Source organism: Ailuropoda melanoleuca, chromosome 7 (assembly GCF_002007445.2).
Source record: "Ailuropoda melanoleuca isolate Jingjing chromosome 7, ASM200744v2, whole genome shotgun sequence".
Lineage (NCBI taxonomy): Eukaryota > Metazoa > Chordata > Mammalia > Carnivora > Ursidae > Ailuropoda > Ailuropoda melanoleuca.
The window spans coordinates 126,296,732-126,321,581 of NC_048224.1; the positions used below are offsets into that span (position 1 = coordinate 126,296,732).

Consider the following 24,850-nt stretch of genomic DNA (forward strand, 5'->3'; position numbering starts at 1 on the left):
AAATTCACAGGGTGAAGCCCTAATCCCCCATGTGATGGTATTAGGAGGTGGGGCCTTTGGGAGGTGATTAGGTTTGGATGAATTAGGGTAGGGTCCTCATGATGGGATTAGCGCTCTTGGACAAACCAGCAAGCTTTCTTTCCTTCTCTCCCTGCTCTGTGAAGATACAGAGAGAGGGCAGCCGTCGGCACCGGGGATCTCCCCAGGAGGTGAACTGGCCAGCACCCTGACCCCACTACTTCCCAGCCTCCAGAACAGTGAGAAAGAAATGTCTGTTGTTCAAAGCCACCCAGTGCGTGGTACTTTGTGATAGCAGAGTGAGCAGACCAAGACGTGGGTTGGGTGGGATCCCAACCAACACAATACAGCAAGTGTCAAGGGACTAGACAGATGCAACTGAAGTCCCTAATCTGCTGACTCTGAGCTAAGGAAAAGAAAGATTATCCTACAGGCCACTATCGTGGGCCTGTCTTCTTCAGGCCAGCCGCTCCCCTGCGGGCCTTAATGAGGGCAGCAGCCCTGTAGTGAGCTGTGCCGCTAGGGGTCCTGATCCTACTGTCAACCCTAAGGAACAGCCTATTGCCAATAACCTGAACAGGCTTGGTTTGACCCTGAGCCCCGGAGGAGAACAGAGCCCGTCTGACACCCCCATGCAGCTGTGAGACCCTGCGCACAGGACCCGGCCAGGCACCCGGGTGAGATGGGCACTGTGAGACATCCAACTGCTGGTAATTTGCTACACAGCACAGAACACTAATGCAGAGCGGAAGGGGGCGGCCACGTGAAGAGCAAACATAAGGACAACCCAGCAGCAAAACCCCTGTGCAGAAAGAGAAAAGGGCTGGCATGTTCTGTCAGTGACCGGAAGGCTACTGTAGTCAGAAAGAGTAGGTCCAGAGACAGGATCAGTATGAGGCCGCAGTGGTGGCCAGCAGCCAGAGGGTCTCGTACGTTCTTTAGAGGGCAAATTGGGAAAGGGGTAGGTTGGAACCAGGAGACCAGTTACGGGGTCCTTTTAGAAAAGGCAGGGCTCGGTGGAAGGGAGGAGCCACGGAAATGTGCAGAAGAACACAGATGTGAGACATGTGGAAGGCCCTTCCAGTGGCTGGGAGCTGGGCACTGAGGTTGAGATGGGGCTCAAGGTGGGCACCTGACTGCTCCGACCAGGATGCCACTGGACAAAGGAAAAACACATCATTTGAAACACGTTACCCTCAGGAAGCCCCGGAGATACCAGGTCCAAAGCTGGCGAGCCCATCTGCAGCTCAGAGGGTAGGCTGGAGAAATAAACACGGGCCTCACACCCACACAGAGCCATGACCTCACTTTACAAACTCTGTTCGATCCCCAGAGCCCCAGACTGTGAGAAACACATGTCTGCTGTTTGTCAGCGACCCGTCTACCATATTCTGTTATAGCAGCCCAGGCTAAGTAAGACACAGGGGACACAATGGGTTACAAAATACATATGAAATGAAAAAAGAGACAGAAGTTTCCCTTTCTTAAAATCTCAAATAAAAGTACGTCAGGTTTTCTGCAGCAGCGTGAACACTTTCACACTTAAATTTGTGATGCACTCAGCTGAAAAGCAGTATTAGCATCAAACTGTTCTAATTAAAATGATTTTAACGTGAGCAATCCTTGCCTTTCTTAAAGATTATTGAGACTCTGCCTGCAAGGTGAAAAAGTCAGAAGCGATGCATCCAACAATGAAGGAATCACTAACTTACAAAACATCCACAAGATCCTTCTCCAGCCATTAAAAAAAACCCACCATTTTGAAGAGATTTTAAAACAGGAGAATATATTAAGCGAAAAGCATATACAGTTATAAAGCATGATTCAAAATTTGTAAGACCCCAGGTATGGGTTTCTATATTACAGAAACACTATTTATGGCATAGAACACAGACTGAAAAAAATTATAACAAAGTCGTAGCAGTGATTATTGAATTATAAGTAATTTTATTTTTTTAAAGATTTATTTGAGAGAGAGAGAGAGAGCGCATGAGCAGGGGGGGAGGGGCAGAGAGAGAGGGAGAAGCATGGGTGCCCAATGTGGGGCTCGATCCCAGGACCCTGAGATGGTGACCTGAGCCACAGGTAGACACTTAACCAACTGAGCCACCCAGGTGTCCCGAATTTTAATTTTTTAATTAAGCAATTTTAATTTTAATTAAGCAATTTAATTTTAATTTAGCAATTAATTAAGCAATTTAATTTAATTTAGCAATTAAATTAGCAATTTAAATTAGCAAATTAAAATTTAAATTAGCAATTTAATTTAAATTTAATTAAGCAATTTAATTTTAATTAAGCAATTTTAATTTTTGTCACACGTCTCCACAAATTTTATTAAGTGGACAAATACTACCTTTGTCATAGAGAAAAAACAGATATTCTTTTAAAAAATGACCCACTGACAGACCATGGGCTCCTTGGTCTTACCCGACCCTTCTCCTTCTTGTGTTCTTGATGAAGTGCTTGAACCCGGGCGGTCCACTTGCTTTCCTACACAACACAGCAAAACAAGAGGCACGTATGTGCAAATGCAACAATAAGATCGACTCGAAACGGAAGCTTTTCAGTGGGCACCTGTGGAACCCAACGACTGCCTTGGTGACATTTTAGCAGGCATTTTTTTTTTTAACTATAAAGACTCAAAAATGTTTAAACACATTTGCACTGGGATTTGATCTTAAACTCTACGGCAGGGGTCAACAAACATTTTCTGTTAAGGGGCTAAAAGTAAATATTTTAGGCTCTGGGGGCCACCTGACCCGATTGCTGCTATCAGCAGCTGGAGAACATCCACAGATAATAGTAAGTGAGTGGGCGTGGCTGTGTTCCCATAAAATATTCTCAAGAATACGTGCTAGCAGGCCGATCTGAGGCGCTAAAAGGCAGCACTGGCATTTCTGAGGCCTGGGGTTCTGATCTGACAACACAGCTCACAGGAAGGAAACAAGAAATGTAGGTGGGACCTTGGGATTTCGTAACTGAGTCCTTAATTCCTGAGAGACCAGCTTGCGGGGAGCAACTGTCAACAGTTCAATACCAGACACGATTCCTGGTCTCCTTCCACATCCCAGGGACCTCGCTGGGCTGCCGTGGCCGGCGAGGGGAGGGCTCGGGGACGTGCTCTGCCCTGCGCAGGAGGAAAGCCAACTTAATGACAGAGTACCCCCCACTGCAATGTGTATGTGAGAAGGTCCTGCTTGGGGGGACTACAGAAATGCAATAACCCAGAGGTCCAGGAGAACTCTCTAGAAGAGGTGTTGCCCCAGCTGAAGGAGTAAGCCAGAGGTCCTGAAAAACCGAGAGGTGCATGACGAAGAAAGCCACGAGGACAAAAGCAAAACACAGAAAGCCGTGTTCGGGGAGCCATGGGCTGTTTGGTGCAGCTGGGACCCTCAAGGTAAAGCCAAGAAAGGGGGGGATGGCAGAGGGTCCAGATCCTCGGGGACCCTGACCACCGGTTAAGCATTCCGGACTTGGTCAGGATGAGACGGGACAGGGAACGTGGGCAGCCTGGCCGCGAGGTGGAAGGTGGACTGGGGGAAGGGAGGCAGGGCATGAGCGCCAAAGTATGCAACGGGTGTAGTTGTCTATATTTCAAAAACACACTTACTTTTCTAAATGTTATTCTTTTTTTCTTTTAAACAAGATCCTGAATTCATAAATTTTGATCTCTATTTGTTTCCTGGGGAAAAAAAGCAATGTTCCCCTAAAACGAGTATGACGAAAATTGCCGGAATGGCAGCCGATGACGGAGGGCCATGCTAACTAGGCGTGGTAAATGAAAAAAGACCATCTGTACACCAATGTAGCCATATAGTTAAGCTCTAAAAATAAAGTTAGTGCTTCAGTGTGTCTCTCTATGCCTTTTGAAAGTGGGACCTACATCTGAAATAGGAAAAATAAACTCCGAGGTAATGCCACACAATTCAAGGGGCTACCATGTTAGCAAAAATGGAAACAATTTTGCCAACTGTTCTGTGTCTACATCGATTAGTCAATCAACAAGCATCTAATGAACACCTATTATTATGTATCTGGAGACAAGAAGAAAAGAATTAGCTTCGTGGTTACTGACAGAGACAAACCCTTTCTCTGTAGGTAATACTTGCTGTAAACCACTTCACTAATTAAAATCAGGCCCCTCCCACAGTGACCGCTCACAGGTACATACCTGACTGTCAAGAAGTTGCATCACATTTTGGAAATCCTGGGGATACTGAGAACGGTCTTCTTTAAATTCATGTGCATCCTTTAACGTGCCTATGTTGGACTTGATCTGCATGTTGGACTTCTGGATTTCTGACAGTTGCTAGAAAATAAGATGCAAACCGCTGGTACAGATGTTTGTACTTTTATGAGACTGAAACAGACAGAGAGTGAAATTGGGCAACAGTGTGGCCACTGTTAAACCTGACTGTCCTACCGAAGGCTCGCTCTGCTTCTCCTGCTTCTCCCACCTAATGGTTTTCCAGTGTTCTTCCTACTGCTTTCCAGTTTTTCCAGCAGAACATGCACAGGGTGAAAAAGGGCCAGGAAACCCTAACTTTCTAATCTTACACAATGGGTCTTACATTTTCTGGTGGGCGCATAGCTGTTGCTGGAAACAGAGGAACTGGGTACAGCTGGTTCTCCCCATAATTTAGTGCTAAGGCCAGCCTCATCCAGCAACGGTGCCGATGAACCCATCAGGGACATGGGGTTTTAATTTTGCCTTTTGCTTGTTATGTTATTCCCAAAGTCACCAGCGGCAAAAGCCCCCAGAAAAATCACAGATGGTAATATGTTAACTGAAAAAATAAAAGGGTGGGGAGCATAGTTCCCCGGCCTAAATCTGGGCCGAACAGAGCAACTTCTTTTCAAAGAGTACAGTAGGAAATGGGGGGGGGGTGACTTTCCAGTGGAGGAGCCAGACAAACACTACCTCAAGGTCAACAGCAACAATCATAAATCATGAAGAGACGATGACCCTCGATACGATGTGGTGAAAACTATGTCTTATCTCTGAGGATTTTGTCCCTCAAACCCATAAGCCCAGTCTAAGCACCAGAAGACTGTTGGATAAATTCCAGTAGAGGGGATCCTACTGACAAGTACTCTTTAAACTGTCCGGGTCGCTGAGAACAAGTCGGAGCAACTATTTCAGACAAGAGTCTAAGGGGATGGGCGACTACATATAGCGTGGCGTCCTGGATAGGATCCTGGAACAGAAAAGCGACATTAGGGGCGCCTGGGTGGCACAGCGGTTAAGCATCTGCCTTCAGCTCAGGGCGTGATCCCAGCATTCTGGGATCGAGCCCCACATCAGGCTCCTCTGCTATGAGCCTGCTTCTTCCTCTCCCACTCCCCCTGCTTGTGTTCCCTCTCTCGCTGGCTGTCTCTATCTCTGTTGAATGAATAAATAAAAATCTTTAAAAAAAAAAAAAAAAAAAAAAAAGAAAAGCGACATTAGCTGAAAGCTGAAGAAGTTGGACTGAAGGATGGAGTTTGGTTAATACGACTGTATCAGTATGGGCTCCTCAGCTAAACGAACGTACCACACCCACTTAGGATGCTGGTAATATGGAAAACTGTGTACAGGGCTAGGAGAGGGGGGTTTCTATGACATTTTCTGTACCATGTGCTCAATGTTCCTGTCACTATTCTCAAAAATGAAGTTTATTATAAATGATCATCTTAAAAACCATCTATTGCTAAAAAGGGCAAACAACCCACATGTGGTCACCCGATGAACGGACCAAGGAAGTGCGACACGCACGCAGTGGGACATCAGGTGGCAATGACAAAGGCATGAGATAGTGGACAGGCGCCTCCCTACAACACGGATGACGCTCGAGAACGTTACACTAACTGGGAGCAGTTGCTCACAAAAGATCATATAGTGTAGGATTCAATTCCCATGAAACGTCCAGAACGGGCAGATCTGCTGAGGCACAAAGTGGATGTGTGGGCGCCAGTGGCCTGTGGGAGGGAGTGCCAATGGGCACAGGGTTTCTTCCCGGGGGTGATGAAACATTCTGAAATGATGGTAAGGATGGTTGCACAACTGCGAACATAGTAGAAACCGCTGAACTGTACACTTTAAGTGGGTGAGTTTTATGGTCTATAAGCTAAATCTCAATAAAGCTGTTTTTTACCCCAAAAGAGTAGGAGTGGTAAAAAAAAGTCCTACGTGGGGAAAAGTCCCAACCCACTATTCTCTTGGGGGCAGGGAGCCGGGGGCCAGGACCGTGGAGGGACTCTCAGGCAAAAGAACTCTGTCAGCTTATCACAAGGGAAAAAAGGAGTCTGGCCTTGATGACGACGTGAGAAGCCAGTCTTTTTTTTTTTTTTTTTTTTTAGGGGGGGGGGGGGGGNCTCTTAAGCAGGCTCCTGCCCTGTGCAGAGCCCAAAGCAGGGCTCTATCTCACAACCCTGAGATCATGACCTGAGCCAAAATCAAGAGTCAGACACTTAACCAACTCAGCCACCCAGGCGTCCCTGAGAAGCCCGTCTTAAATTGGTTAGTATTGTCATCCACCCGTGGGTGACATGGCACCCAGCTCTGAGCCACAAATAGGGGTGCAGGAGAGGCCCCTAGGGCAGGCGTTCTGGAAGAAAGCACAGAGAAATTACTGCCTAGGCGCTCTGATGCTTAGGACCAGCGACAACCGAAAAAAGGCGATACAGAAAGTTGCCTAAAGGAAGCCCTACGAAAAAAGACACAGTGCACTGTCCACATCTATTTCCCCTCAGTCTTTTATTTGCAAATTACAACTTATAGAAAAATTGGAAGAATAGTACCATAAGCACCCATTTCAATCAATCGTTAACATGTTGCCACATTTGCTTTATAAAGATATGATGGGGCTGGCAGCATTTTTCTGTAAAGAGCCAGGCAGTATTCCAGCTGCAGGAGACACATACGGTCTTGATTATAACCACAGAGCTCTACGGCCCCAGCACAAAAGCACCAGGGACAAAATGTAAAGGAACACATGTGGTTGGGTGCCAATAAAACTTTATTTGTGGACACGGAAAAGGGAATTTCATGTAATTTTTAGGTGTCGTGAAATATTCTTATGACTCTTTTCAACCATTTAGAAATACCAAAACCTTTCTTAGCTTGCTGGCCACAAAAACAAAAATAAAAACAAAAACAAACGGGTAGTATGCCAGATTCGGCTCACAGGTTGTGATTTGCCAACTCCTGTGCAAAAGCTCATGGCATTATAGAGAAGGCCCTTAGCCATATTCCAAAAATACCCTCCATTTTAGTTTGCAAAGCTTGTCCCCTAGAGGGAGCTCAAGGATCTTGCTTCTTTTTCCCAAGGGTGACTCAGAACTGAGCGGCCCATCCAGCTCAGATAATTCTTCCCTGGAAGACAAAGGCCGCTGTCACAGAGTTTGAGGTCCCAGCCCAGAGATGCGTGTCTCTGTTTATGCACGTGACCAGGGCAGTGGGGACCAAGGTTGCTCCCACAGGGGATGGAAGCTCATTTAGCCACATCCTGCTTGTTCAGATGCCCTGTCCTCCTCACCAGCCAGGCCTGCGGTCAGGAAGGGAACTAGTAACAGGTTCTACTTCTGTCTTTCTGGGTTGGGTTCCACAATGGTGACCTGACTGTGTCAGCCTTTCCAGAAAGTTCCTTTGGAACTCTGAAAGCTTCAAAACTCAGGGAGAGGTTTATAGTTTATGGCTATCTAAATCTAACCAGCTAAGGAAAGGGAGACCCTCTTCTATGATCTGACCAAAGGTACCAAATGTACCAAGTGTTCTTTTTTTAAGATTTTAAAAAATTTTGGGGACACCTGGGTGGCTCAGTCAGTTAAGAGTCTGCCTTCGGCTCAGGTCATGATCCCAGGGTCCTAGGATCAAGTCCTGCATCCGGCTCCTTGCTCAGCGGGGAGCCTGCTTCTCTCTTTGCCCTGACACTCTCCCTGCTTAAACTCTCTCTCTCTCTCTGACAAATAAAATTTTTAAGAAAAAAAAGATTTTTTTATTTTTAAGTAATCTCTGCACCCAGTGTGGGGCTTGAAACTCACAACTCCAAGACCAAGAGTCCATGCTCCAGTGACTGAGCCAGACTGATGCCCCTCAAATGTACCAAGTGCTCTGGACATGCGTTTGGGGGCCAAAGTTCCCACTCTCAAAGATGCAACTTTGCAGACTTGCTCTGTCTTCTGTATGTCTCGAGTTCCCTCAGCACTCTCGGGAGGAGGGGTGTCTGGGCACAGTAAAGTAATTTCTAGACCTGCTGGCCATGATGCCATTCTAATGCCACCTCTCAAGGCAACAACCCTACCGATACTATGAGGACTTTTTGGCTTAATACTTACATATTCTAATGCTGAATTCTTGGAAGTCAATTCTTTAAACTCCTTCATAAACATTTCCTTGACTTTTTCCATTTCGTCAACTAGTTTCTCCTTTTCTTCTTCTTTCCATCTATCAAATAACTTCAGAAATTCTTCCTCTTTTGTTTTTTGCATTTCGTATTCCTGAAATTATTTTAATGCATGGCTTTAAAAGTTCTGATATGAAGCAAATATGCAAAATTCTAAATAAATGCACATAGCTTCACCTCCACCTCGGCAGCTCGTATTGTGTGTATCAGTAGGTTTGCAATTGCGCTTCATTTAATGGCCATGCGCAGAGTGGTTGTTCCAAACCAAAAACAGCACACAGCATCCTTTCGTCCTTACAGCTCTTAAAACACAAACACAGAAGCCCAAAGTCTCAAGAGTTCTGTGATCTATGAACTTGCAACGTAGATATGCAATAATATGTAAAATGTAAACATACTTTAAAAGAAAATATCTATTCAGCAGAGGAACCACCCTCAATACTGTATCAATTTGGATACAGTAGTCCCGTCTCACCCCCAAAAAACACAAATTCGTATTTATACAAGCTAAATTCAAGGTCTAGTCAATCAGCCTTTGATTTCTCGGTGACCCTCACTTTTTGGTTTTTTATCTCACTGGGGACTTAACACAATAAATCAGCTCAATCTGATAAACATACAAAACACTGTACCCAACAACACCAGAACATACAATCATGTTAAATGTGTGTGGAAAACTCACCAGGAGAGACTTTATGTTCCGTCAGAAAAGATTCTCAATAAATTTTAAAAGATTGAAATCATGCTAAGTGTATTCCCAACCACAATGGAATGAAGCCAGAAATCAATAGCAGAAGAAAAACTGGAAAATTCGTGAATACTTGAAAATTAAAAACGTACTCTTAAGCAACCAATGGGCCAACAAAAAACTCACTAGGTAAAGTAGAAAATACTTTGAGATGAATGAAAATTAAAACACAACAAACCGAAAAAAAAAAAAAAAGGAGAAGCCGTAACAGTGCTCAGAGGGAAATTTATAGCTGTAAATGCCTACATTAAAAAAAAAAAAATATCTCAAGAGACGAAGAAGGTTATTATATAATAATATAGAGGCGAATCATCAAGAAGATGTAAGAATTGTAAATATTTATGTGTCCAACATTGCAGCACCCAAATTTATAAAGCATATACCAATGAAACAAAAAAGAGGTATAAACAGCAATGCAGTAATTGTAGGGGACTTTAATACCCCACTCTCAATGGTGACTAGGTTATCCAGACACAAAATCAGTAAGGAAACACAGGATCTGAACAACACTATGTACCAAATGGACCCAACATACTATCCAATGTCAGCAGAATGTCCACTTCTCACTGCACATGGAACATTCTCCAGGATAGATTATACATTACGTCACAAACAAGTCTTACTAAATTTAAGAAGACTAAAATTATGTCAAGTATCTTTTCTGACCACAATGGTATGAAACTAGAAATCAGTAACAGGAGGAAAACTGGATAATCTACAAATACATGGAAATTAAACAATACACACCTGAACAACAAATGGATCAAAGAAGGAATCAAAAGGGAAGTCAAAAATATCTTGAGATCAACGAAAATGGAAACACAACATACAAAAATGTAAGGGATGCAGCAAAAGCAGTTCTAAGAGGGAAGATTTACAGCTAAAAATGCCTACATTAAGAAAAAAAGAAAGATCGCAAATAAACAATCTAACTTTACATGTCAAGATCTAGGGAAAAAAATAACTAAGCTCAAAGTTAGCAGAAGGAAGGAAATATAAAGATTAGAGCAGAAATAATAAAATAGTGAACAGAAAAAACAATAGAAAAGATGAACAAAACAAAGACCTGGTTTTTTTGAAAAGATAAACAAAACTGACAAACTCTTGCTAGACTAACCAAAAGAGGACTCAAATAAATTATAAACAAAAGAGGAGACATTACAATGGACACTACAGAATTACAAAGGATCGTAATAGCCTATTATGTACAGTTCTATGCCAACAAATTGGACAATCTCAAAGAAGTGGATAAGTTCCTAGAAACATGCAACCTGCCAAGACTGAATCATGAAAAAAATAGAAAATCTGAACAGACCAATACAATAATGAGTAAGGACATGAATCAGTAATCAAACACCTCCCAACAAGGAAAAGCCCAGGACCAGATGAATTCCACCAGACATTTCCAAAGGAATTCATACCAGTCCTTCCCACCTTGTGACCGTTTCAGAGCTCAGTCCCCTACCTTAGAGAACCTGACAGCGTGGGCGTGCTGTGCGGCCTCCAGCTGAGACTTGGTGAGCTGCAGCTGCTCCTTCAGCATGTCAATCTCACTCTGGAGCTTATCGGTCTGTGCCTTTTTCTTATACTCTGTTGCAACAGAAATATGCTATTAAAATACCACCTCCTCTGAAACCTATCTGAAAGCTTATGGGGTACAGTCCTATTATAAGACAAAGACAAAGGAAAGTGCTCTGACTTGGGATACTATTACTTTTTCATGCCACACGAGCCAATTTCTGCTCGTTAGTGTTTGCTTGCAGCCCTTCATGTTACGGGGTGCTGAATTACAACTCGTAGCAGATTATTTCAGCCACTGTGTTGGATTATCCTCCAGAGACAGTGCGAGAGCCCATTCAGGGAATGATAATGGTGACAAGGAATAATCCTGGGCTCTTCTTGGAGATGCCAGTCTCAAGAGAAGGGAAGCTACAACTTCCACAACAGGTACTGCCATATTGGAAATCGCTATGGTCACCATCCTTCTGGCTCCCACCACACTTTCCTGAGAACCCCATCAGTGCTATGACAAACAGAAGCTGGCATTCAAAATGCAAACTGGGGCCATTCGCTGTCCACAGGGCCAAAACGAGGTACCAAAAGGTTGTAAAAGGAAGCAACAGGTGAAGGGAAGGTACTTTATGTACATGTACTTACATGAAGATGTGCACATGACTGAATGGATATACATGTGTCTGTGAGTGTAGACATGAAAGGTATGGAAACCAAAGTAGAAAGTCAGAATCTCAAAGATGACCTGAAGAAATAATACTCATTTCAGAGTCTGAAATACTCTCTGAAACGAGTATGAGATAGAATAAGATACTGAAACAGAAGAGAAAGAAGGTCAGTTTCACACTGAAGAATGGTAGGTTAATTAAAATATTTAATCTTCCCAACTTCTCCAATATACTGCTAAACTGTATCAGTGGTCCATGACTTACAAATGGAATTTTCAGCTGTTCATATTGTTTATACAAAGCTTAGCTCTTTCCTAAATAAATCTATTTGTCTGAAATAGGCAGGAATGGAAACAGACTGGCCCAAAAAGGAGACTAAAGCAAGCACTTAGTAACAAGCTAGGAGCACACACATTTAGATGCTAAAAGCATTTAAGACCATAATGAGAATTTCTGTGGGTTGCCGTTCTGTAGGCAATCGGCAGAATGCTTGGATCTGCTCATGGAGAAATAAGGCCTGGCATTTATTTTACCTTAAGAACGTTGAGATAACAGGAAACCTGGTTCCTTGATAAGCCACAGAAGCCCTGCCCTCTCTTGCTTCTTTAATTTCCCCCCTCTATACATGGTTAATTCACATCAGTAACCAAACATACCTTCATATCTCCCACATCAAAGGAAACAAAAATTTTCCCTTGGTTCCACATTTCCCTCCAGACAATGGCTCGTGTCTCTACTGTCCTTCCCAGCAAATGTTACTGACCACTTGCTCACCTGATTCTCTGGTCGGCTCACTCCCTTTGGGCTTCTGTCCCCACCAATCCACTGAAGCTGCTATGTCAAGATCAACAGCAGCCATCGTGACAGCAATAATCAATCCTTGGTCCTCATCTTACTTTGTGCCTCAGGGACGTTCAATAAATGGACCACTGCCTCCCTCCTGAAACCCGTGTTTCCCTTGGTTTCCATGACAACACACTCCCCAGGTCTCCCTTCTGCCTCCAGGACTATTTCTCACTGCCCTCTGCTGCTCCTCCCAAGCACCTAAGGTTGGGAGAGCCTGAGGGCTGGCCCTCGGCTGTCTTCCCTTCCCCACCTAGGTGAGCTCATCCAGCCCAGCTCTGCAGCATGGGCCTCTCCCTTGACCTCCAGACTCCCCGCATTTCCACTTGGGTGGCGATTGTACGTGTGACTCAAGTTTACCTTGACCAACACGAACTTGCATTCTCCTTCCTCAACCCGCTTCCGCCCCAGGTCCCCATCTGAGTAGACATCACCGCCATTCACCCAAACATATAGGACAAAAACCCAGAATGGTCTTTCTTTATTTCTTGCTCTCATGCCAAGTCACACCTCTGTGGGCTTTGTGTGGAACATGTCCTCTCCATCTTCACTTCTCTGGTCTTCCCTGGTACCATCCTGGTCCCATGGCCATGTCACTCACCTGGGCTACTCCGGCAGCCCCCCTCACTCTTCCACCTGCATCTACCACTGCTGCTATGCTTTCCACCAGGAGCTACTCACATTCCTGGCCAGGGGGGGCCTTCGAGGTCCCGGGTGACCCAGCCTCCTCCCCTTCCACGCCCCGCACATGACTGCCTTGCTTGCTCTACTCCACTAACCTTCCATCTGTTCCTCAAACACGCCGTGCTGCCTCCCTCTCATCCCCCACCCCCAACAATCCAGAGCTCCCTTTGCCTGGGATATTCATTTCCCAGGTTTTCTCCAGGCTGGGGCCTCATCATTCTGGTCTCCGATCAAAGAGCGCCTCCTCAGTGAAGCCTTTGCTGACCACCTCCAGCCCATTCCCCTGTTTTCTTTTCTTTGTTGCATCTGCCACCATTTGAAAAGAACCGCTCATTTATTGTATAAGTGTGTCTCCTCCGCCCCTCCTAATAGAATGCTAAGACTCCGGAGGGCAGGACATCGTCTGTGTCGCTTGTGCCCATATCCCCGGGCCTGGTGCCATGCATGGCACGTAGTAGGGGGTCAAGATTTACTTAATGAATGAACGAAGACTATGATACTTTCTTTTCAAAGGACTGAGAGATGCCCTGGACCATGGCTCACTGAAAAAAGAAAAAGGTACCCAAAGGAAAACGACTCTTTGAAGTTGAGCTTGTGACTTACCGAGGTGAGAATCTTCGGGGTGGCGGCGCTGAATGTGACTTTGTAGAAAAGCCTGGTTCATAAAGGCCTTGTCACAGAAATGGCACTGAAAAGGAGAGAGCAACAAATCCAAGGGTCTGCAATGAGTGTCCTCCCACCTAAGTTCAATTAACTTTGGGGTACCTAAAACTCCACCTCTTGGGAATTTTCCCCCCAAAGATACCACCCCGGCAGGGGACACTAAAAGCAGGAGTAGAAAGACAACTGTAAACCAGGTGTTCTCCCCAAACCGAGCACAAGGTGGTGAAAACGATCTCTTGGCAGCTAAGGTGGCCCATGAGGTGCTTTCAGGAACTGAATGCTGCTCCTGTAAATCAGGTGGTTCCCAGCCTGTCACCAACTTGTTCGGGGACCCTCCAGCCATGCCGGTCTTCTTTCTGTCCCTCAAGCAGGCCAGCGTCAGCCTCTGCATTGGCTTGTGCCCCACCTGAACCTGCCCCAAACCACTGCCCCGGCTCCTTCTTGACAGTCAGGAGCCGTTCCTGGAGCGTCTGCTATACTGGGGAGGGATGGCGTGTCTTCAGCCAGACCTTTGCGGGCGGTCCTCCCGCCAGTCCCCGTCCCGTCCCGCTGCCTTATTTTCAACACTGCACGTCTCACCGGTTACTATTTCCACATGTACACACACCTCACTTGTTTATTGTCTCCTGCCCCGTGCCTCTCGGTTTCAGAACGTCCTATTCCTGACAGCATGGGCTCTTGTCTATCCTACTCCTAGTATTATCCCCAGAGCCCAGCATTGATAAATGACTGAACACATGCTTAGAAATAGTTAGCTTCCTAAACTGAATTTTACCGAAAAAAAAAAAAAATCAGTTCTACCAACATCTCCATTTTCCACTTGAACACTGATTCAAATTTCAAGTAAACATTCAACTTGTTTCATCTATACCTTCGTCCCTGGATTATCCTGAATTAAACTGTGGATATTATATATTTTCACTTGTTAGTATTTCTGAATCTATCTCTAAAAGGACTTGCTTCTAACACAATCATAATATTATTATTCCACCTTTTAAAATGTGAAAATTAATTCCTTAATATCAACACATTAAAAATATTATTTTTCTCCAATATTTTACACACTGTCTTAGAAAAAACTTTTACTGTGTTTTGTGTTGAATCAGGATCTAAATAAGGCCATATCCTGCAACAGCTCACCATGTCTCTCAACTCTCTTCCGATCTATAAATTGACCCTCCATCTCTCTTTTTCCTTGCAATTCGTTTGCCGAGGAGACTGAACATGTGTCCTGCAGAGTTTCTCCCAGTTTGGATTTTGCAGTTTCATCTCCATTGTGCTATTAACACGTTCATGCACAGTATTGCCTTACTCTGAATCAGGAGAACTACACCTCAAGTTCACATTCTCTTTCCCAGAAAACCCACAGGATGGCATATTTCTTGGCATTGCATTTCAGGGAAACTTGAACGTATCTTTCCAGCCTTCTCTGCTGCTAATGATTGCTTAGGGTTTCCTCACAGTACTTTACGGACTGCCCTCCTGACTCAGATGTCAGTGTGGGCTCTAACGCCGTGCACAGCACTGGAGAAAGGAAAGGATGAAGAAATCTAGAATGTGTGGCTTTTAATTTCTAAAAATGGAAAATAGATATTTTAACTATTTGAATAATACAGAAAAGCCAGGAGCTCAGGGTAAGTAGGGGTTCCTACTCCCCAAAGAAAAGCCTGACATTCTGACTACATCAGGATGAAAAACTTCTGGGGCACCTGGGTGGCTCAGTCGGTTAAGCGTCTCCCTTTGGCTCAGGTCATGATCCCAGGGTCCTGGGATAGAGCCTCATGTTGGGGCACTCTGCTCAGCGGGGAGTCTGCTTCTCCCTCTCCCTCTGCTCCCCTCCCACTCAGGCTCTCTCTCTGCACACTCTGTCTCTCAAATAAATAAAATCTTTAAAACAAGAATAAAAATTTTAAAAAGATGAAAAACTTTTATATGACAAAAACGTCAAAACAAAGTTGGAAGACTTTCAGTTTCTGGATATGCAGGTAAGGAACTTGAAAATTGCCATTCCATCCTAACAATAAGTAAAAAGCTGAACAGACTAAAAAAATCAACAATTCTTCTTAGATCCATAAGAGAGGAGAAGACACAGAGCAAACCACCACCTCCAAGCTTGTAGAGACAGACATTGTGCTGGAAGTCCTTGTTGTTGTAATACAGCAAGAAACGGAAATAACACATATACAGACTAGGAAGGACAACACGGAATTTTCTTTGTTTTCAGATGACACTAATGTCTATATAGAAAATCCAAAACAATTGACAAAAAAATCCTAGAACTAATAACGAGGTATAGCAAAGTTGGAGGATATAAGATTAATATTCTAAAGTCAACTTTCCTATATTCCGGTAATGAAAAAGTGGAATTTGAAATAAAAAACACACCACCATTTACATTAGCACCCCCCAAAATGAGTACTTAGGTATGAATCCAACAAAATATGTACAAGATCTATATGAGGAAATCTTCGAAGTTCTGAAGAACAAATCAAAGGAGAACTAAGTAAGCGAATAACCACGTTAATGGATAAGAAGACTCAATATTGTCAAGATGTCATTCTCCCTCGTTTGATCTGTAGGTTCAGTGCAATCCCAATCCAAATCCCAGCAAGCGATTTGTGAATACCAACAAACTGATTCTACAGTTTGTTAAAAGACCCAGAATAGCCAACATGGTATTGAAGGGGAAGGACAAAGTTGGAGGACTGATGATACCCAACTTTAAGACTCACTACATAAAGCTACAGTAATCGAAACAGTGTAGCATTATTTAAGGAACAGACAGACAGACCCATGCAGCAGAAGACAGAGCCCAGAAACAAACCCATATAAATATCATCACCTGATCTTTGACAAGGGAGTGAAAACAATACAATGGAACAAAGATAGTTTCTTCAACAATGGTGCTGGAACAACTGGACACCCATGTGCAAAAAAATGAACGTCAACACAGACTTCACGTCCTCCACAAAATCTAACTCAAAATGGATCACAAACCTCAATGTAAAACGTGAAACTATAAAACTCCTACAAAATAACACAGGAGAAAACCTACATGACCTTGGTGATGTCCTTTTTATTTTTATTGTTTTTTAAAGATTTTATTTATTTATTTGTGAGAAAGAGAGAGTGCACACAAGCAGGGGGAGTGGCAGGCAGAGGGAGAAGCAGCCTCCTGGCTGAGCGGGTTGGCTGGGGGTGTGGGGAATGAATTAGGTCACAGCATTATCAAAAGCGTATTTTAAACTATGTCTCTCTGACTGCAAAATGCATGCTTTTTCTACCCCCAACACTCATCTCTAACTCCAAGACACTGGAAAACTGCAACCAGGGTCAGAAATTCATTGACAGATTCCCAAATCTGCCTGTGGTGCTAAAGCATGGAGAGGAATCTAAGCCTTCCAGCTATGAGAACAAAAGGTCTTCTTAGAATGAGTCTAAGTCCTGCTATGATCCACTGGTATTTTTAAATTTTTAATTAAAAAAATAATTTGATAGCCAGATCATTGGTACACACCAGCCTTCACACACGGCCATGAGACTTCCCCAGATGTTGGAGGTCTCTATTTAAACACAAATTAATGACTGCAGGCTAAGGTCAAGTAGCTATTTCAACAAAATCAATGGTCTTCCTGTAAATTTTATCATAGGCCAAATATCCCCAAACACAGGAATCTGAAGTTAAAATAATTGTAACATTTTAGTTACAGCTAGTTCATGTGCCAACTTTTCTTAGCAGCACTTGACTCCCCCTCCCTGAATCACTGATTCTCACAGAATCAGCACTGTGACCACTATTCAGCTCCTAGGAAAAGTGCAAGGATTTGCAGAGATCACGGGTAGCCAGGGCTCACTACCAAGAGAAATCAACATGCACACGTCAGATACCGTTTACTGAGACTTCCTTAAGCCACGCATACATTACCTCATGGAATTCTCAGAATAGCCCTAAAAGGTAGCTACTGCTAACGTTCTCATTTTCCAGATGAGGAAATGGAGGTCTAGGTGTTACATGACTTGCATGGTGGATTAGTTAGGATTTAAACCCATGCAGTCTAACTCTGAAACTGTCACCCCAAAGCACTCAACTGCTCAAAGACTCCATCAAGAGGTAATGGCAAGTCACCAAAACCAGTAGAGTGTATTTATACTACACCGAGTAGGAAAAAGTGGTCTGGTCACTTCCACCTTTTCATGGTCACACCTGGGCACGCCATACACCTAACAGTATCATTCAGAGAGTCTGCTGAGTGGCCGAGTTGGCAGGTGTCACTCACCTGATAAAAATGAGCCATTACCTTTATTCACGTATAACGTTCACACTTGAACATCTTTACTAACAGCTATTTCTATGGTAACTAAAAGAATGAAAAAATGTTCATCAACATAAAATTTCTGTATGTTATAGGTTTTAACATTTCACTGATTACTACCAAAGCTAACATATTTTAAGATCCATTTATTTATTTGAGAGAGAGCACGTGCGCACACGCAGGCCTGCACCACGTAGGAAGAGAGGGGAAGAGAACCTCAAGCAGACTCCCCGCTGAGTGGAGAGCCTGATGCAGGGCTCAGTCTCACAATCCCTGAGATCACAACCAGAGCCAAAACCAAGAGTAGGGTGCTCAACCAACTGAGCCACTCAAGCGCCCCAAGCTAAATTATTTTTAATGTCGAAATAGAATCCATTCTATTCATTGTATAATAAATATATTTACAAAAGGCCACATCAGCATTATTTATAAATATGTAGTTTCTAAATGGCATTTATGAAACAAATAGGCAATTAGCAACGTCAGGTGTTATTTGAGGATTATACCTCAGGATTGTGTACCCAGGGCTGGTCACTAGGCTTTCTAACAGTATTCTTTAAAGTACACTTCTTCCGAGGCTCCTGTCGGGTTAGTCCTAAGCACTATCAACCACACCATTACTGCCTAAGTCCACTGAGGCTTTTTTTTTCTTTTTTTCTTTGAAATAAACTCTACTCCCACCACAAGGCTGGAACTCACGACCCCAAGATCAAGAGTTGCATGCTCTACCAACTGAACCAGCCAGGCGTCCCATTCACGGAGGCCTTTTAACTCCCATTTAGCCAAAGTGACTACAATGTAAGGGCATGAAATCAATCTTGTCAGCCTGTTGGTTACTTTAATATCTTTATCAAAGGTATCTTTATCTTTATCTAACATTGTTGACTCTCTAATCGATAAAAAAATAAGTACACAGATTCTGTTATACTCAAAAATTACAGTATTTATCTTGAGCCCAATGTCTAACTCATAATAGAGATTAAAAGCAGAAAAGCAAGAGGTTTTTATTTTTAAAATACTATTGCTTTAGTAATAAAATATGTTTTAACTACTACCTGTTCAGTTAAAGCACTCTGTTCCTCTGTGTCACTAATATTGTTATATTTGGCAGTGTTCTTGTTCTTAGGAAATATATACATTGAAATAGTCAGGAGTCTGAAACTCACTGTCAAATGGTTCAAAAATGATAGTATATAGAGAGAGACTGAGGAAATAAAGCAAATGTGGCAAATGTTAATAACTGGAGAATCTGGGGGAGGGGTTTATGAAGTTCTTTGCACTATTCTTACAACCCTTCTGTAAGTTTGGAAATATTGAGAAATAAAACCCCCACAAACTTAATCATACCAGATCATCTGGGGGCAGACATCAACAGCAATTTGTACATGGTTTATTTTTCATTACATCGATTAGAAGAAGGACGCAGCTTCTTAACCGGCATTTAGACGGCTTCCGTAAAGCACGGCGGACATTGTTTAATTGTTAATCCTGTGGTCGTCTATGGAAGGTAACGAACCATGTCACCTGTCGGTTACAATTACTAGTTTGCTTAACTATTGGAAAAAAAGGGGCGGGGGGAGCAGTGATCTAGGAAAGGGCTCTCGATATCCTGGCGGGTGGGGACGAAGAGTTTTACTGGATTATGAATTGGAATCACAGGGCAGTGTCCCACCTGGTAATAGCTGGCTTTAGCCTCGATCATCAGCTGCTGGGTCGAGATCATCTTTTTCCTGCGTTTACACTCTTCCTTGAGTAACTTAATCTCCCCAGCCTGCTTGGCGAGGAGCTTCTTGCTCTGCTCACCCTCGGCCATGCTCAGGCGCAGGCGCTCCTCCAGGCTGTGCAGCTGCGAGGTGAGGAACTCCTGGGAATGCAGCAGGTACTCGATGGTGAGCTGCGCCAGGCGGATGAGCTTCAGCAGCACGGGGTCCACCCCCGACTGGCAGTGCGGGCACTTCTCGTCCTCCAGCTTGCAGAAGGTGATGTTCATGATGTTCTCCTGCAGCGTCAGCACGTCCACGGCCCCCGCCACCTTGTCCACGTCGATGGCGCTCAGCCGCCGCCAGTCCACGCTCTCCAGCCGCGGCCGGAACTGGAAGAAGGGCAGGGGGCCCGACGCCGCGCTGTGGGCGGCACTGGCCATCGCGGACTGCACTGCCGAGGCAGCTGCGGGGGCGTCGGGACCCTCCAGGCCGCTGTCCAGCGGGTAGTAGACGTGCTTCTGGAAGGGCTGCCGGAAGGAGACAGCGTGGCGGTGGTCGGGAGCTGGGAGTCCCGGGGACGCGCGGCCGCCGCCAGCCCCACATCCCCTGGCTGCCCGATTTCCCCGCTCTTACCATGCTTGGAAGCAGATCCGCCGCCTCCGCTGGCATCCGAGGAGGGGGCGGTCCCGTCTACCCGGCCCGGGCCGCCTCCTGGGCCGCCGCCGCCCCACCCCTCGGAAGCGGGAGATGGCCGGGTCTTCCGCGGCGGCGGCGGCCTAAGGTCTGGGCGTCCAGGCCGTTGCTATGGCAGCGCCCCTGCCCCGGAGCGGTCAGCGTGCGCCCAAGGCCCTGCGGGACCAGAGAAGACTTCGTGGCCGAGCGCGTCCACCCGGAGAGGGCATCTCCTGGGCGCTGGCTCCCTGGGCCACTACCCTCCCCGGCTCTGGGGCTGACACTCCCTGTCCCTGAGAGGTAGGGAGCCACATTCCCCCGGGCTGCCAGCCTCCGGGTATTCACTCTTGTCCTCGCCTTAGGTTTTGAGATTAGAAATGCCTATTCATTCCCATCTTTCACACACAACTTAAAAAACGTTAAGCAACAAAACTATGTAAAATTAAATGGAATGGAGGGGAATTGGCTGCAAAAGAGCAGAAAGACACTTCTAAGGTATAACGAAAAAACGTTCTGTATTTTGATTGTGCTGTTTGTTGATTACCTGGCTATTTATATATTTATAAAAATTTATCCAATTGTACATTGAAAATGAAGGGTGCATTTGTCTATTATACTTCAATGAAATTGTTTAAAAAATTAAATTTGGGGCGTAGCTCATTATATTTGATGTCAGGCTTTCTCAATTTCTTACACCCAAGATACTTTTTAAAAATGGAGGTTTTCTTCCTCTATGAGTTGCCTACCTAAATATAAGATACTAATAGAAGTACAAATCTAGGAATTTCCCCAGATAGTAATACTTTACTTGTCTTTCCAAAAGGATACAGTCTCAAAATGTGAAGGTGAAAAAAAAAAATTATACGGAGGGGAACTTTAACCATCAGCTTTGTACCATCAAGTTTTAGAGGGCCCTGGTGTTTACCTTAGGAACTTGTATGACAGCTGCATTCTGTTATCTGGACAGGCTAAAATATCTCTAGCAGCAACTTGCAGACCACAGGCCTTTCATTCTTGGGGTCCTTTGGGTGCTGCCCGTGGCTACCACAGAGACCAACGAGCTGAGGAAAAGCCACACATTCCTCAATCCACCGGGGAGTCCCTGCTTGGAACAACCATCAGGAAATTTTTTTTTTCCTAACAACCAGATAGGTGAATAGAAGAAAGGAAAATACAATTCAGAGTAACTTATAGCAAAGTTGTAATGTCAAATATTTTTAGCGCTTTTCAGATACTGTGAACTAGAAATAAACCCATATAAAAGCATCCAGGAAATAGAGAACACACTTTAGACGACTTTATATGAACTCTATATCCAAATAACTTTCAGTGGGCCTTCGGAAACAAAGAACTGTTAACTGTTCACTGCAGCTGGCATAAAAGACTTACTGACCTAGGTTCAAAGTTTGATTCTTCCATTTACTTGCTGCTTGACCTAGAACAAGTTATGTCAGCCCCATGCCTCAGTTTCCCAACCTGTTTAAAGGACGTCAGGTTACCGACCTGGCAGGTCTGTGGACTGTGGGCTCCATCCACTGGGCTGCAGGATCAGCGGGAACAAGGGCAGTGATTTCTCTTGCTCACCGTTATGTCCTCAGCACCTAGCAAAGGTCAGGCACAGAGAGGGTTGAGAATTTGCCAAATGGACACGTGGATAAAGAATGATTGAATGAACTCGGCATTTAGTTAAGTAAATGTCAGCTCCCGGCCCGTATCCCTCCTATTTTCTGCGCCTCTGTCCTGTTAGGGGGATTCACCCATGCTCTGGGCCCAGGCCCTCGGAGCTGAACGTGGGGGGCTCTCCGCGCGCCCCCACTGCGGTCGGAGGAGGAGGCGCGCGGGGCTACGTTCGCTGCCGGCGCTGCGGGCGCAGAGAGCCGCGCTGCTGGCCATCCTTGCCCCTTGGTTGAATCTCGGTCCCAAGATGGCCGGAACAGGAAAGAAGGGGGCACGCTTTCCCCTTCCCTCCGCCCCCCATCCCGGGGCTGGGCTGCAGCCCGGCGCAGCGCCTCGGCTCCTGCGCGCGCTGCGGTGTGGCCCGCCGAACCCGCAAAGACAAAGGCCGGCTTACACGGGCTCCAGTGAGGCCCCGGCACTGTCCGTTAGAAGGGAAACGGGGAGTGGGGGGCTGCCGCAGCCACACCAGCTGGGTCTGCAGTGCCTCGGCTCGCGGCCGGGGGCTACGCCGGCACCTAAAGGCACCTAAATGTCGGGTCTGCCGCGGGCTCCCGAGGGCTCCTGGAGCAACCCGGCCCTCGGCTCACCCCAGCTGCGCGCTCCTTGGCGGGCGCCGGGCGCTGCAGGCGGACGGGGGCGACGCTGGGTAACCAGACCCCAGAAGCACTGCTGACGCAGGCGGGGCCCACGGAGGCGGAGGAGCAGCCGAGCGGGAAGCGGCGGGCCTGCTCCTTCTTCCAGGGCGCAGAATGAAGCCTGTCTGGTTTGAGCAAGTTGTGGCGCGGCGAGCCTGGCGCCGTTCGGGCCCTCGGACTCCGGGCCGCTGGCTCCTCAGGATCCCCCACCCCCCTCCCGCCCCCCTCCCCTCTGCGATCTCCCTCTGGCCTCTCCTCTCAGCGTCCCAGCTCCTCTGGCAGCTGGGCGGGACCGTGCACGTCTCGACCGCAGCGCTAAAATGTGCTCCGCCAATCCCGCTGTTGGTGCAGACACGTGGTGCCGGGGCGCGCTCTGCTGCTGGCGTGGGATGTTCTCCCCGGGAAGGCTTTTCAGAGAGAAACCAGATTCAGCCCTGCCCTGCGGTTGGCCTGGCCCTCAGCTAGCTAATTTACTATGGGTGCTTTATGTGAATTCTCTCCCAAGAAGAGATGCATTTTAATCGCAGAAGTCTGCAGATGCAAGGAACCTTGAAGAGGCTTTCTAATGCAGCTCTACATTTGAGTGACGTGGAAACGGGATTAGGGACTCTGCATGCAAGCACACAAGGATTAAACCCACGTAGGTTTCCGCGTCTTTTTCGGTGATGTCCGCTTTAGGACGGAAAGCACGGTTCTCTGTTGGTAGAAAGTTCGGCAGTGGGGGGAGAGGAGATGCCGTGGGACATGAGTAGTGTGATGTATTTTTACCCTAAAATTGGAACGCTTGGTCTGACAGTTGGGTAAAATTCAGTATCTTAAAACAAGGAGTAATCCAGAAAGTATGCATGTATCATTTTAACAACATGAGGTTGATCCAGATTGAGGACTTTGAGTGACTGGAATGCAAAATGTTAGTGTCTGCTGTAGCAAAAATCGTTCTTCACTTAGGAAGGATTAACTACAGAATCTTTGCTGATGGTAACATGTTACTGTAAAATGCCTTTCCTTGTGCTTCTCCCTAACCAAATCAACTTTGTACCATACTTTATTTAGCACAAGGCTTCAACCCTAGTAATAGTTTAATTAGGATTTATGTGAATTCCTTTCTTTAGTTTTTACTTGAAATCATTAGGCCTAAGACGGCCTTGGTAAAATTTTTAAATTTGTTGAATTTTAAAATGCTTAAGTTTGAAAGTGAATCCAAGAGCCCATAAGAATCCTCTGAGTAGGAGGGGTAAAGATCTCTAGGAAGAATTTTCAGGCTTTATGAAGTAGAAAGGCCATTGCTTTGCAAAGTGTATACTCTGTAGCCATTTGTGGTAAGTGTGAGTGACTGAGGGAGTGAGTATGCGTGTGTGTAGGGTGATTGTTTAATGTTATTTGACGATATACCATTTGAGTTACTTGTATCCCCCATTCCCCACTGTCAGTACATTACCCCACATTTGCAGAGTTGGAAGAAATGAACCTGTTGGCTTTGGCTTGGCATAGCAGCAATCATACATTCTTGATCCTGTCAAGCCTCTTATACCAATTAACAAAGCCCAGCAGGGAGTGGCTGTGATAATTAAATAATTCTATTTTATGAAACTATTTAGGGGCACCTGGGTGGTTCAGTCGGCTAAGCATCCGCCTTCAGCTCAGGTCCTAATCTCAGGCTCCTGGGATCGAGCCCTGTGTCAAGCTCTCTGCTTAGTGGGGAGTCTTCTTCTCCCTCTTCCTCTGCCTGCCACTCCTCCTGCTTGTCTTTTCTCTCTCACTCCCTCTCTCTGTCAAATAAATAAATAAGATCTTTAAAAAAGGAGAAAAGAAAATCATAAGGAAGAGAAAATACAAAATTTACAGTACTGTCCTGTATTTATTTTTTAAATAATGTATAAATGGACCTGCACAGTTCAAACACGTGTTGTTCAACATTTAACTCTGCTCCATCCAACAACAGAAGAATACATGTTCTCAAACTCACACGGAACGTTAAGGAAGATAGATCACATTCTGGGCCATTAAACACACCTTAACAAATGTAAAAGAATAGAAATCATACAAAATATGTTCTCAGATAACAACAGAATTAAACTAGAAACCAATAGCAGAAAGATAGCTGGAAAATATCAAGATATTTGGAGATTAAACAAAGCACTTCTATATAGGACATGGCTCAAAGAAGAAATCTCAAGAGAAAAATTTAATTTGGAACTAAATAAACACAGAACTTACCAACATTTGTGAGATGCAGTGCAAGTTGGGCTTAGAGGGAAATTTGCTGGTTAGAAGCAAGTCACTTTGACTTACACCCAAGGCGGAAAAGCAGGTTTAGTTTTGCCTTT

The 24,850-nt window shown here is 45.2% G+C and overlaps 1 protein-coding gene across 9 annotated transcripts in view; it reads right to left on the minus strand.

The window, feature by feature from the left end:
- DZIP1 (DAZ interacting zinc finger protein 1) overlaps positions 1 to 22,747 on the minus strand; it is a 48,633-nt gene extending 25,886 nt beyond the window's left edge. For 2 of the 9 annotated variants that reach the window (XM_011224189.3, XM_011224188.3), the window contains exons 1-10: positions 22,476 to 22,746; positions 21,715 to 21,812; positions 21,137 to 21,348; positions 20,173 to 20,388; positions 19,509 to 20,066; positions 13,464 to 13,548; positions 10,619 to 10,743; positions 8,338 to 8,499; positions 4,193 to 4,330; positions 2,449 to 2,511 (exon numbers count right to left, since the gene is read on the minus strand). In XM_011224189.3, coding sequence (XP_011222491.1) covers positions 2,449 to 2,511; positions 4,193 to 4,330; positions 8,338 to 8,499; positions 10,619 to 10,743; positions 13,464 to 13,548; positions 19,509 to 20,066; positions 20,173 to 20,208 — 1,167 coding nt within the window. In that variant the 5' untranslated portion in view covers positions 20,209 to 20,388; positions 21,137 to 21,348; positions 21,715 to 21,812; positions 22,476 to 22,746. Of the gene's footprint in view, positions 1 to 2,448; positions 2,512 to 4,192; positions 4,331 to 8,337; positions 8,500 to 10,618; positions 10,744 to 13,463; positions 13,549 to 19,508; positions 20,067 to 20,172; positions 20,389 to 21,136; positions 21,349 to 21,714; positions 21,813 to 22,282; positions 22,415 to 22,475 lie in introns of those variants that run through there. The other 7 variants (XM_034665389.1, XM_019799053.2, XM_019799054.2 and 4 more) reach the window with 7 other exon arrangements.
- Between the last annotated feature and the right edge of the window lie 2,103 nt (positions 22,748 to 24,850).